The sequence below is a fragment of the Euprymna scolopes genome, chromosome 10 (assembly GCF_053919585.1).
Source record: "Euprymna scolopes isolate OS-2025 chromosome 10, ASM5391958v1, whole genome shotgun sequence".
Classification (NCBI taxonomy): domain Eukaryota; kingdom Metazoa; phylum Mollusca; class Cephalopoda; order Sepiida; family Sepiolidae; genus Euprymna; species Euprymna scolopes.
This window is the reverse complement of record NC_136491.1, coordinates 99884465-99899157: the sequence shown is the minus strand read 5'-3', so window position 1 is coordinate 99899157 and position 14693 is coordinate 99884465. Positions and strand designations below refer to the sequence as shown.

At 30.2% G+C, this 14693-nt stretch overlaps 1 protein-coding gene across 1 annotated transcript in view; it reads left to right on the top strand.

Moving 5' to 3' along the window:
- Positions 1-14693, top strand: part of LOC145286164 (folliculin-interacting protein 2-like) — a 131748-nt gene that overhangs the window by 68057 nt on the left and 48998 nt on the right. The window contains exons 3-4 of the mRNA XM_080134942.1: positions 3179-3279; positions 8572-8637. Coding sequence (XP_079991068.1) covers positions 3179-3279; positions 8572-8637 — 167 coding nt within the window. The remainder of the gene's footprint in view (positions 1-3178; positions 3280-8571; positions 8638-14693) is intronic.

Here is a 14693-nt window from a genome sequence, read left to right as displayed (position 1 = left end):
GTGTCACACTTCCCGCCCCACACCATATATATGCATTTTGATTCTTTGTACCCCCCCCCTCCCAATCCAATCCTTCACTAGCTTGCTACTTTTATTTGCATTAGGGAGTCATTTCCTTTAATCATTTATCACTCTCCTTTTCTCCATTTTCCATTTTTAGTAAAGAACTAAAATTAGATCCTTTGTCATTGTTTGTCTTGTTAATGTCATTTTTTATTTGTCATAAATCTTGAAAATTCTGGAATTACATTAAAACTTTGATTGTATCAGCATAGATATGTTTTTATTTCAGAGTTCATTGATAAATAGGTTACTCTAAAAAGAATCTCTAGTGTGTGTGTGTGTGTGTGTGTGTGTGTGTGTGTGTCCCCCCACATAAAATTTGTAGAATGTTCTCGTGATAAGTAACAAGCATGTGACTTACGATTTCTTTTGTGTCTACTTGAGAAACCTAAACATGATAAGCATACTCTTAAGTGTCCGACATTGTTGTTGGAAATATTTGCCTGCATAGCGAACACATGTCACAGATTATTTATAGAAAGAGAAATTTTTTTTTTTTTTTTTTTTTTTTTACAACATATTGTACTAGTTGCGAATTAGATTTCAAAAAAGTTTCTTGTGGTTTAACTCCTTGACAGACCTTTTGGGAAATCTGTCATAAAGTTACAAATGTTTGTACACTTGTTCATACACTATTTATTTCTAAATGAATTAACTGATAATTGTGAATTTTGGAGACCTAGGTGTAAGGGTTCCAAATGTGATCGATATTTAATTTTATTTTATTTAAAGGGAACAAAGTGTGTGTGTGTGGGGGGGATTCACATCTGACTTGTTAAATTTTGGCAATAGATGTTATACATCACATAAATATTGCCAAAATTTTAATTTCTTTGGATATTTTAAAAGGTTTTAGGGGCATAATATAGGTACAACCTCCCATTTAAAAATTAAAAAAAAAAATCCAGTGAAATTGATCCATAGTTATTAGATATCAATGAAGCAAAATTACCTCTTAAATTTGAAACTTTTAAAGAATTATAACATGTAATAGATTTTGATAAAAATTTGAACATCGATACTAAACATGATTGTAAGAGGGCATGAAAGTAGAACAAATGTTTTTGTTTGTGGAAATTAATTTAACTCATGTTGGGACAGGTGTTTTAGTAAATGGAATAATTCTTAACTCCAATTGAGTTTTAATATTGATACATATTTAAAGTCTTCTGTTTTAGGAAAAATGTGGGTTGTAAGAATGAATATGAAGGTATGCTAGGGTGTACCATTCTTTATCAACCTAACTATGTAGAAGAAATGATGTTGTGAAAGATATCTAGAACAAATTGTTAGTATTTATGGAGGGGGTTAAGTAACAAATAATTTTAGTTATAGCAAAGAAAACATTTGGCTGAAACATTTAATGAACAAGCTAAAAATCTTTATTTTTCATTGCCTTATTTCTAGTTGCTATACTATGGGAGTATTATTTGTTAACGATGGTATATATTGTAGATTTTTGGTGTTCATGCTGAAGAGTTGTACAATTTTTAATTGCAACTTCCTCCTTTAATTAAAATTTATATGTATAATGTGAGCTTCCTCTGCCTGTTTTACAAGTATTTTAATGGTGGATGCTCCAATGAACTACAAGCTCTATAATCCCTCTATGTAAATATCCCTGACAAACCCAACAAGTAGCAGGGTCCCACCCATACACAGTAGAGATCCCTAGATGTAAGACAGCCTTCTACTCTAATAGTTTCTTTCCTAGAACTGCTAGACTTTAGAATTCCTCTCCGGGTTCCTGTTTCTGAAACTACTGACATGCAGAAGTTCAAGTGTAATGTGAACAGACCTTGTGCTGCTTAACTCTCTACTACATAGTATTCCTGCAACTTAAATCCCTGATAGTAACCTCCTACATCAAAGTGGCACTGTGCTTTGTTTGGGGTGAAAATGTAATAAATAAAAATATAATAAATTGAATTACTCTGAATCCACTTAAAACTATTTTAATGTATGTACTTCTCAAGGCATTCAATTTCAAAACGTTTTTTTTATGCTTGTGTGTGTTGCCAGCAGATATTCATTTGAACAGATGTTGAAGGGCATTTTTTTTATTAAAAATTTTTTTTTTTTTACTAGAGGTAAAGAATAAATGAAAAACTAAAACTAATCAGGTGTTTAATTTATCTAAAATGTCTTGCATAAATAATCAGGGCATAGAGGATATCCATATTTGAGAAAAATAAACGAGTTTAGATTTTCAAATTGTACATGTATCGAGACATATTCTCGACCCACATGCTCTCATAAGTTGAACGTTTGGGTTAGGCAACACGTTTTGGATGGTTCCATTTATTTGGTTCAAGAAATGAGAAAATGGCTTGATTTCTGAATTGTTATAAAATGCACAAACATTTATTTTTATATAAATAATATGCTTATGTTCTGTCACACAAATCTTGGTGAGTAAAAAGTGTACTTTTCTAGTCCCTGGATGAAACTATTTCAAATAGTGGGGGGAAGACAGAAAGCAAATAGCAAATCAGACCTAACTTTGTTACTTGAAATGAATTTGTAAAGAAATTTTTCAATCTGAAATCATTTTTTTTTTCTTTAGTCATAAATAATATTAACTTATATATGAAAAAAATCAATTACTGGCATAATTCTATGATTTTATATGAATAATTTAGTAATAAATAACGAGTACAGACACTGAAGCATTTATCCCTGGCATTTTTTATAGGTGTACACTAGGGTCTCTATATGTTTCCAAGCATGTCAATGTATTTTTTTTTTTTTCTTTTCTAGAAAGAAAACTAAAATTCATATTAACAGTAACTAATGAAACTAAGAGCCCAATCAAAATAAATTCAATTGATGTCTACATTTCAAAAATATTAAATTTATTCAGGAAACAAAAATACAATTCCAGAAGTATTAAATACATTTTTGTATTTCAATCTATTTTCCCCAGTGGCAACACTTGATTAATGTTTTTCAAAATGTCATTATTGATGTTTTAGATAATGAAATAATTTCAATTTAAAATTTTTCATATTACTGTAGTTCTTATCACTTGACTTTTAATATAAATTTATAATTGAACATATTTATCATTTCATTTTTTTTTTTTTTTTTTTTTTTTTTTTTTTTTTTACAATAGTATCCTCGTCCAGGAAGTGATGTTGATATTTTGGAAGAAATGATATTTGGATCCGTAGCAATGGCTTATAAAGGATCATCCCTGAAGGTTCATATTCTCAGGTTGGTTAATAAATTGATTTTAATGTACTTTGTGTTGACGTGGGTGTGTGTGTATATATATAATTTGTATAGATTGCTTTCCTAGAAATAAATCCAATGAAACCCACATGATTATATATATATATATATATATATATATATATAGGGCCTTTTCTGTTCTGTTATGTTGTTGAAGTTTCTGATGCATTTCATCCATTTGTTGACAGTACTTTACTGCCTTAATGATTTTGTCTGCATTCAAAAAAACTAATGGATGAGATAAGTCGTAGACCAAACACTTTGTTGATATTTCAAGCTGTTTCAGTAACTTTTTGGCCTAGCTTGAATAGAAATGAGAAAATTGTGTGAATTTGCTTTTTTCCATCTTGTATTCAACATTCTGAAAAGAATGCATACTTGTTTTAAATGATTGTAATTTAAATGATTAGATAGAGCAAAAAACGCTCTTTAAAATGATATATAAAGTGGCGGTATTATAATGAAAACGTATTTGAAATCAAAATTAAAAATTCCATAATTTTTTCTCAACCTAATATATACAACAATCGAAACAATTTATGAATCAAAATAACCTCTTCAGAAATCCATTCAAGAACTTGTATATAATAGTCATAACTTGAATTTCAAGTGTACAAAAGGATAATTTTTGTCCTGGAAATAAAAGCATTTCAAACTTCCCACCAATTAAAGGATTTAAAGTTAAAATGCCAATAAATTTTCAGCGCAAGGATAGATATTAAGGGGTTTCATATTCTATATCCACATGTACCATAGTGCATTGTCTGCCCAATCAATAGTTGAACAATGACATCTCACTTGATGTTGAAACTACGTTCTATTACTTGGGTGACCTGTTGAATGCTGGTGGTCTGTGATAACATCTTGCATGGCAGTTTGACATAGGCTTCAAATACTTCTGATCTGTAATGGTTTTGCTGTAATGACCATGCCATAATCAGGTGGCCATACAAATGCAAACTGGAGGAAAGGATCCTATCAACTATGCTTCATTTGAAACTTTGTATTGGGGGTGTCTTACTCACTTGACATGTCAGATAGTTAGGACATGTACAGCATGCTACCTCCTTGTAAAATCTTTGGGTTATACTGTATAGAGAGCAGACATGCAATGTTGCCTACCTCGGGGTCCCAAACACTTGCAGCATCTTTAAATACAAGAACTTGATTTAGAAATTTTATCAACCAAAAATAACATGTTCTGAACATGTTCTTGGTTATTTAATTATAAGTTCACCATATTATTACACTTACACACATCTGTAATGCCTCACTCGAGAAGGTGGTTAAGGACTCTTGTCTATCTGAATTCTTGGCTCGTGTCGTTTAGATAGACTTCTCTGAGGTTGTTACATGAAATCTGGTATGCTGAAAGTGAATACCGAAGCGGCAGGCAGGAAGAAAGACAACTCATATAGGCTTATCTACAGAAGCGTAATTTTCACAAAATTATGTACAAAAATGTTTTTACAATTCTCATTCAATTCGTAGTAAGTTTTTCCAAAGTCTCAAATCTCTTCACAAACAGCGGCAAATGGATGGATGAGGTGGGAGGGGTCACGTCTCTTCTCGGATTCAACAAGCAATCTGTTTCAACTCCCAACTTTACTCTGCGACTCAACTCTATCTCTGACTAATTTTCGCATGACAGTCGTGTATATAGTAAGGTATGTGGATGGGGTGGAAATCCTCCCAGCCAATAAGATATCGCCACGAAATCGAAAGCTTTTAGGGTTTTGCGTGGGTACAATTCCCATAATGAAATCTAAATTACTCATTCTCCCGATTTCCAAGGCCAGGTGTCAATTCTGACATCCGACCCTGAGTTCATTTAAGGCCAGACAATGTTCTAAGTGAAATTTCCTGTTAACTTTTAGCCGTAAAAATATATTTCTCTGGTTTTCAAATGATATCTATTTTACATGAAATAAAATATATATATTTATCTTCTCTATCTTACATCCTTGGGTTATCTGGCGTCACCCGGGAATAAAAAGCTACTTCAGCGTAGTTCTAACGCACCTCAATGGGGGATTACGTTACACATCGAAAAAACTTCTTAATAATAGGAATAAACCAAACAAGAGATTTGAATTCTCTGTTCAAGTTTTGTTTCACCGCTGTCCTATGTCAGCTTAAGTTAGTCGCTCTTCAGACATTTTAAAATTTTGTATGTGTATAGGTTTTCCCATTCTGAATTTTCTTTATTCTTAAAATAATTAACCATTTTATTTAATAACACAAATACTTAATGCTTTAAATAACGTAATACTTATGCAAATATGAGTATCAATCATACACACACGTACACATGTAAGCATTTATAAATATGAAAGTTTTTTTGTTTTAATATCACTTCAATGGGGAAATTTATTTGGGTGGGGGGGAGATATCAAAAACTAAATTCATCATATAATTATATCTTTTTTTTTATAAGTGATATATTTTTAAAATAGGTTATCTTGATTAAATTAAAAATAGCACTTGTGTAAAAATAATCTTGTGGTTTTAATCCATTTGTCCTATTTGTTAGCCATAAGCAACCAATACTTATTCGATAATATACATGCACTCCATGACCTAATAATTGACCACTTAGATAAAACGTACATTATCTTTTGCTTTGTAAAGTTGAATCTTTACATATATTGAGATGCAGTGTAAATTATATCATCTAAATATTAATTTACTTGTCTGTACGTCCAGTGTTATAAAACTATCATCACAAACATTAATAAGAAACTAATTACCTCCCTTTATAGTCGCTCTTTATCAGTTAAAAATCATTAAAACTATTTCCTCTCCAAAAATAAAAATATGGCTGTCTGTTTACGGTTTCAAATTGGCTATTTTATTTTATAATCAAAAAGTCATGTTGAGGAGACTGTTTTTTTTTTAATTTATTTATTTTTATTATAGTTTCTTTTTAAAATTTAAAATGCAAGTGAATTGACATCAGTTCGTTTATAATTTATATATAAAAAAATTATTCAGAAAAAAAACAAACTTAAATTTTCATTGGAAAAAAAATCTCAATTTTTTTTAATCAATTCTTTTTAGCTTTAAAAGGTTAAAGAATTTGCTAAAAAATTGTTTTAAATTCGTCATTATTTGTTTTATTTTTTAATTTATTTTTTATATTTTAATTTACTACTACTGTGGAATTTCCACAGGTTCTGCTAGTTTGAATTATTCAAACTATTGTTCTCATCTTGCATGTTATTCTCTAATTTTGGCCAATGTAACCTCAAGCCTTTAGGTGCATCTTGTCAAATTCTGAAATCTATACAGAATTTTTAACTTAACCCTTTTAATTCACAGAGGTAGAGTGTTCTTGTTCTGTCAGCCTTGATCAGATAGAAGTTTTAAGTAATTTTTATTTTATTAATTAGTATTACCTTTAGTGAAGATTGAATCTTCAAATGCTAGCAGACTGTCACGTAGGACTAATTATTACTTTACACTTTATATGTTGCAGCACATGGCACAATGGATAAAGGTGTTAAGTTAAATCAGTTTTAAGTGACAGGTTCAAGTTTCTATCCTCACAAAAGGCAATGCTAGTAATAAATTAAAAACTGCTTAAGGCTTTTACTCGGTCATAATTGATGGAATGGGGACAATCTGCCCCCTGGAAATTAAAGGATTTGGTTCGAAACTCCTTGTTGATACCAGAGTTCGACAAATCTGAGGTTACATTGGACGAATTATTACAAGAATTGTTAAAGTGATCCAAAATTTATTTTGTATTTTCATTGTATCCGAAATGTCATAAGGGATGCTTGTATTGGATTTGTTGCATTCACTTAATAACATGGGGAGGAGGGGGGTCCAACACACTAAACTCTATAAACTAACAATTTGTCTTCGATGAATTGCTTACAATGATCGTTTTTATTTTTGTTGCATTGAATTACTTAAAAAAAACAAAAAAAAAAAAAAACTATGCTGCTAAGCAGACAAAACCATTATTTCGTTGTTTAATATTTTTTTTCATTTAATTCATCCATTTTATTTACTTTATTTGTATTGATGAATAATTGTATTCAGTGAAGTAGATAAGCTCAATGTAAGGTCAGTTAATAGTGATTATTTAAGGGAATAATTTTTTTTCTTTCTTAGACCCAATTTCCATAAGATACACTTGTTAACCTTTTAATGAACGGTTCATTGTTTTAAATTAAAACTATTTTTAGCCGTGTTTACATTTGTCAGATTACGTGAAATGTTTTGCTAGCAGATTTTATTTTGAAAATAAAAAATGAAACTGACCTATGAAAGCATCAATACTAATTGTTAGGTGGGTGGGCTGTAGCTTGTTACATATCTAATATAAAATTAAGTTAACCTAATTTTCAGTGTCAGAATCATAGTAATGCTTCTGACGTAAAATGGACATTATGATCTGACTAGTCATTATTTGATTCTGACTAGCCAAGTTTTCATTTTCATCCTTCCTTTGTCGTTATACTTAAATCTTTTCTATAAATTTAAAATTATACGGTGAGAATTTCAGATCTGATTTTCACATTCTTTGAATAAGCTCTTGATAAAATTGACTGAATATTTTTTGCATATTAAACCACACAAATATAAATAACATTGGATAATATCAGAGAATATTAATAGTAATGTGTAAATAATATAGAACCCAAATGTTAATTCATTATTTGGATGATATTTCTCATTTAGATTTATGTTCATGATGTTGTTTTATGGAAAATGCTCCAGACAACATATAAAACCACTTAATGTTAGGAGCTAAAAAAGCAAAAGCAAATACTGCTTCAAAGTCAAAAACTAATAAGTGTTAGATGGATAAATTCTGACCCAGAAAACAGCAATTCTCAGAAACATGGTTCATGGAATAGTAGAACTAAAGGACAAAATAGAGGAAGCGAGAGTTACGAGGTTGCTGAATGTAAACCCAAAGTCCACTTTCACCTCTATTCTTCTGTAGGTATTATCGTTTTGAATTTGGAATGCTTCTCTAACTCTAACCTTTATGGATGGTTGAACTGAAAGCTTTATTTAATTTATGGAGTGGAGGTAGATTGTTCTCATTCAGTCAGCTATAAATGAAGGTTAGACATTGTGAATATAATAGCCAAGATGAGAATAATAGTATGAATAATTGAAATTATCCTCATCTAAAAATAATTCTGAAACATAACCTCTTTTAACAAGTTTTTATTCCATATGAATATGTTGTGATTTTTTTTTTACTAGTCACCAGTATTTTTATATTTTTGATTGGTTGAAATATTCTTTTAGATCACCTCATCAACTCATGCTGACTAAAGTCTTCCTACATGAGCACGAAAAGAAAGATTTATGCAGGTAAGTTCTCTTAATGATCTTATAACGTTTCTTTTGTAATCTATCATTTATATATAGTGGCCTGTGTGTGTATAGTGTGTGAAAAATATATGTACACAATAGATTTTTAGCGTGTGTGTGTATATATATATAATATATTTCTGAATTTTATGTTTATATAATTGAGAATTTGGCAATGGTTCATATACCAATAAATTTAAAGTCCGTATAAAGTGACTTAATTTGTAAGCTTAAAAATTACCAGTTTTTGTAATCGAGCATTCATATATTATTTTCACAGAATTAAGACAAAGGTTTGATTGATAGCAACAAATAGTGTCTTTTTATTGTTCGTTACACATGTTTCGCGACTATTTGGACAAATTCAAACTTTATATCATTTGAAAATATTCACAAGAACGGGCTCTCTTCAGACGTTGAGAAAAAACGCTTTTTTAATGAACAATATGGAATCCATTTCCCTTTTAAGGAAAACTATATAAGATTTACCTACATTTCTTCCTTAATAAGTTTTCAGTTTTCTGCTTATTGTCCGAATGGTCGCGAAACATTTGTAACGAACAATGAAAATACACTACTTGTTACTATCAATCCAACTTTTGTTGTCTTGATTTTGTGAAAACTAAGAGGTGTGTGTGTACACTATAGATTTTTAGCATGTTAAAAATAAGCAAAAGTTATATCCTTTAGACTAAATGTGATACTGTGGTGATTGATCCCTATTAATCCCTAACTCTATTGAATACCATAATACTTAGTTTGCTGCACCTTATAAAAGTCCATACAAAATTTAAGTCGAGCCAGCCCAGTAGTTTGATAAAAAGTGGAATGGACAGACAAAGAAATATAAATAATTCAAATACAACTACATATTCTATGCATCTACATTTAACATTACTTATTGTGACTTATCCAACTTGTTCCTTCAAATAACACTGTATAATTTTTAGGAATGTTTTCATTTGCATCAAATAAGTAAAGCTAATAATTATGTTAAATTTTTAATATCTTAAAGTAGTTTAGTTATTAATTTTAGTGTTTTTTAAAAAAGAGCTATCAAGTGAAAATATAAAAATGATTGTCATTTGTCTAATATTGTGTGAGATTTTGAAATTAAACTGAAACAGCATCTAAGCTGATGTATTAAACTTTTATTCTAACTAGGCAATTTTAATTTGTTATTGTCACTACAATGTACTTTTGGACAGTTTATTAAAAAAATAGTGTACCTGAGACCTGGTAATATTGTGAGATAACTGAAAATCAAAATTCGTAGAGGAATGTCATCTTTTAAGAGTTGTCTCCCATACCATTATTTCTCTGTATAAGTTTTAAAAAATGTGCAAAGAAATATCAACTTAAATTTAAAATGGCAATGCTGCATAGGTACAGCTAGTTTTAAATTGTTTTCATGTAGTTTGTATATGTTAGTTTTATTGGTTTTATTTTAGGTAAATGCTTAAAAATCCTGTTCAAAAGTCTGGAAAAATGAATGTTACAGAAAAAAAAAACCCACCCCGCTTCATCACCACTACAAAAAAATTTGAGTCTATTTAATTTAATTTTTTTAGTTGTATCAGTTCATTCAAATTCTAGCGCATTTTGTGTTTTTAGATTTAAAAATAAACATTTTGAAATAACAATGGAAAAGGTACTTTCCCCGTTTTGTGTGTGTGTGTTTAATAAGCACTTGATTAGCATTTGTGAAGAATTAGGAATTTTTATTTTTAACACTTAACAAAATTGATCTATAAATAATAGAAACTTATTTGTCACTAATATTGGCAACCTGATGTGATTTTAGACAGATACCCATTAGTAATATATAGGTTTATAGCAAAAGTTCACAAGGATTATTGAAGACCTGGCTTATATAAGATTTTGACATGCAGTAATATAATGATTTAATTTGATCTAAAGCTGAAACCCATCAGTTTTATTAATTGCACTATTGTATTTAATGCTCAATTCAGTTTACGAAAAGTAAGGCCTCCTATTTAACTCAAAAGCTAATGTTTAAGAGCTCCGAAGACTGGAGTGTGCCATTAAAAACAAGCATCCTTTTGTGCTCCAAAATTTATTCTCCATGCACTTTTTCCAGCCTCTTTTGATGCCTCTGTCATCTGGATTGCGCTTTGTCACTCACATCTGGTACCTCCTGAAATTGCAAACCCATTTCCTAACTGTGCTGACATTAATTGCATTGGCTTCATAAACATTCAACAGGTATTGGAGAAATTCCATGATGCTTCTGACAGGGGGTTGCTTTCTTAGTCTCAAACCGCCAATCTGCAACAGAGATGACACTTTCAGGTCCTGAATGCATAAGTTCAGTCATCGTAACAATACAATTTGCAACCCCCTTTGATCCGTTCAGAAAGATGAAACTAATGTATAATGTTAATTAAAATAAAAATCTGCATGTGTGAGATATATATAACTCCCTGTGACAAGGAAGATTTGATATTTTCATTGTAAACTTTGCTTTTGTATAAGCTGTATCACCTGAAGGGGTCTTAAAGTACTGGTAACTAGCTGACGGAAACATACTCATGACTGTGTAGCAACATATTAATGCTTATGTAAAAAAAGAGTTTGTATATATAAATAAATAAAATTGGTTGAGATTCCAACGAGAGGAAGATGTATATTTAAATGAGAAAAGTCACCAACAATTGGTATGTATTTTTTAACATTATTTTATTCTGTGTTTTGATTTCATTTAAAAAAGGTATATGTAGATCATTGTAATGTTTTTAAATCATTGAAATAGTTTTTTACGCGTTTCAGACGTTATGTGAAGCATCCTCTTCAGAATGTATAAAAGCTTTTCGCAGTCCATTTTTGATTTAAAAACATTACAATGATCTAAATATGCTACCATTTTTTTTTTTTTTTTTTTTTTTTTTTTTTCTTTTTTTTAAATGAAAAATCAAAACACAATAATAAAATGTTAAATACATACCAATTGTTGGTGACCTTTCTCATATATATATATATATATATATATATATATATATATAAAATTAGCGATATCATAAACTTTTATTTCTTGCAGTCATGCTGTGTCTCTGTGACCCAACTTTTTAATTTGACTATGCCTAATGATCACAAAAAAATGTGTCGTGTGAGAGCAAGCCATTCTTTTAATTTTTATTAACAACCCATACACATGCGAGTCCTGCCTCTACTTGCTGTAAATTCTTGTGTGAAGCAATACAAGCTGAACATCTCAAACTTGTTTCAGCTTGACCATTGTGTGTGGTTTCTGTAACAAAACCTGTTTGAGAACAGATTGACTCTGCCACATGCGATCCCATGTTAGCAACCAATTATGCAAGGGATAAATGAGGGGGGAAAGGGTGCATGAATATGTGCAAAGGGAAGCCAGTAATCTTGTGTTATATCTGCAGCAAGACTTTTAAAAGTAAATCTGAGGCATTTACATCAATCCTTTCCCCGACCAGACACGCACAACCTCATATTGATGGTCTTTTCTCAAAGTTTCAATCACCCATTTTAATAATGACTATCTTTCCGTTATAATAAATTGATTCCTAATTTGTCTAAAATCTTTTTAATTGTACATTTTTTTTTTTTTTTTTTTTTTTTTTTTTTATGAGGTTATTGTTCTATTAATTATATTTTACTTGCATGTTTTAAATTATAAGATTATTCTTGTATCATTACTTGAAAGAAATTACTGGCATTTTATCTAAAGAAATGAGTTTATGTATGGATTTTACTTTACCAATTTTTATACATATAAATTAAAAAAATGATTAATTTAAAAAAAAAAAAAAATGATTGAACCTGAACATTTTTGTATTTCACCTCGTGTTTGTTTGCTTGTATTAATGGTAGAACATAACAATCATGGACATTTATTGAAATGTACTTTTATTTTGGGGGGCGGGGCTTTGCCCGAGCGTAAAATACGTTTAAATATATTTTAATTTGTCCAGATTTCATATATATTATTTTAGTCATGATTTCAAAAGTAAAATAAAAGAATATTTGTGCCATCAGCTGTAGCATTCAAAGCTGGTGAGGTTACCACTGTACTGATGTGACACTTATATAAAGTGATTAAAAATAAACTAAGATAAATGTACAAAATGTATTTTTCTTTTTTTTTTTTTTTTTCCAATTTTGACTCGTTTTCGACCCCTTAAAAACAATTTTAACTGGCTAAAGACCCATAAAAGAACGGCCTGTAAAAAATCGAATCATTTGAAGCCCCTAACGCCACTCTGCGACTTTTAGTTTCGGAAGAGATAAAGTTTGAAAATATGAAGACAGATATATAGCTGTTTATATATTAAATTTTTCTTTATTTAGCATATTAAAAACATTGTAAAAGGAGATTAATTCTGAATATTTCTCCCTTAGACTGAATGTAACACTACCAATACATGTGTGCTACAAGAATAACTGAAACTAAACCCTTCATTCCAGAATACCATTTAATTTCATTGCAGAATTCATTTCCTTTCATATGTTGAAGAAAAACTTGAGCTTACTGTTTTTTTTGTTTTTTTGTTTTTTTTTTCTGTAAAAACAATTATATATTAAAGATTTGCATTTATTTGGAGAATAACTTTGTTGCCTGCAGTTCTGTGACTGTTGTGTAGACAAGATATGAGAATTTAAATTGACCAAACAGTTATACGAATATATGTTCAATGATGTCTGGTGGCATGAAAACTGAAAGCGTCAATTACTGTGGTAACCTTTTTGACGAGTCTTCTAAAATTTTGGATCGTCATCTTTTGATATTTTTGACAGAATTTCACACATCATCACATGACCAATGTGAATGAGATTTGGGGTGAAAGAATGTTCTAATAAACTTATGTTTATAAAGTTTTGTTTTATTTTCTATGCGAGAGTAAGAATTGAAATCTTACTGATCTCTCGGACTTAACAATATGACAAACAAGTCTAATAGAGAGCTTATTGAAAAAGTGTAACAGTGTGTTTTGTATCTTTCACACTGAAGCAACGGTTTATGGCCTAGGGTAGCATCAAACATCTTGTGTTATAAAAGAAAATGGGAACATAAATCAACAAAGTTCCTTTTCTTGAAATTTTATTTGATTAAATAAAATGTATACTTTCAATCACCAATATAGGATGCAGTAAAAAACAAAAAATAAAAACCACTTTAATAATCGTTATGCTTTCATTTGACTTGAGGAATATGTAGCCCAAATACTTTACTTTGATTTCTAAACTCTTAAAAGGCTTGACTGACCTAAATTCTTTTTTCACTAATAATAATTTATAGATACAAAATATTACATAATGTTTTGCTTTTTAAAGAGGATGGGCATTTTTGTTTCTTTCTATCATCACTCGCATTATCATATTCGGTTTATATGGTGATGATGGCTAGCTTTTAGAAATGGACTAGTGAGGGGGTACCCGGCGTTGCCTGGAGGTGTGTGTGGAAACTCCGGGGGTGGGGTTAAAAAAAAAAAAAAGTATGACGATCGAACCCTTGAGGCAAAGTTATAAATTAAAGTGTGAAAAAGTGACGTTAACCATTGCCCCACTGCGAGATGCTAACGGAAACACGTTTGACTTTATTTAATTACTTAATTATTTAGCAGGTGCCTGTTTTAATGAGTTAATGAGGTCAAGTTTGACTGTGGGATTTCATTTACTGCTAAATGCTCCCCCCCCCAAGATGTTATAGGAAGGAAAAAGACTAACCCACATGCGGCGAGCGACAAATGTTGAATATTTATCTTCCCGAAATCGAGCAAATTAAATAGACAGGCGAGCTTTGTTAACTGTGAGATATTACGATTTATATGTGATATAAAAAGTGAAGCGAGTACCCTCTTCTCTGAAAAAAAGCCTTTTGTAGACACACAGAAAAAGCGAACACACATGCATACATACATACATTTTCGCTTTTATATTTATAGATTTCTAAACTTATTTATCTCTGGCCAGGTCTTTAACAGTTAACAGGGATGAGTTCTTTGCTTTAAAGTAGAATTCTACCTTTTTCTTACTCGTAAGAACCAAACCAATAAAGTCTCATC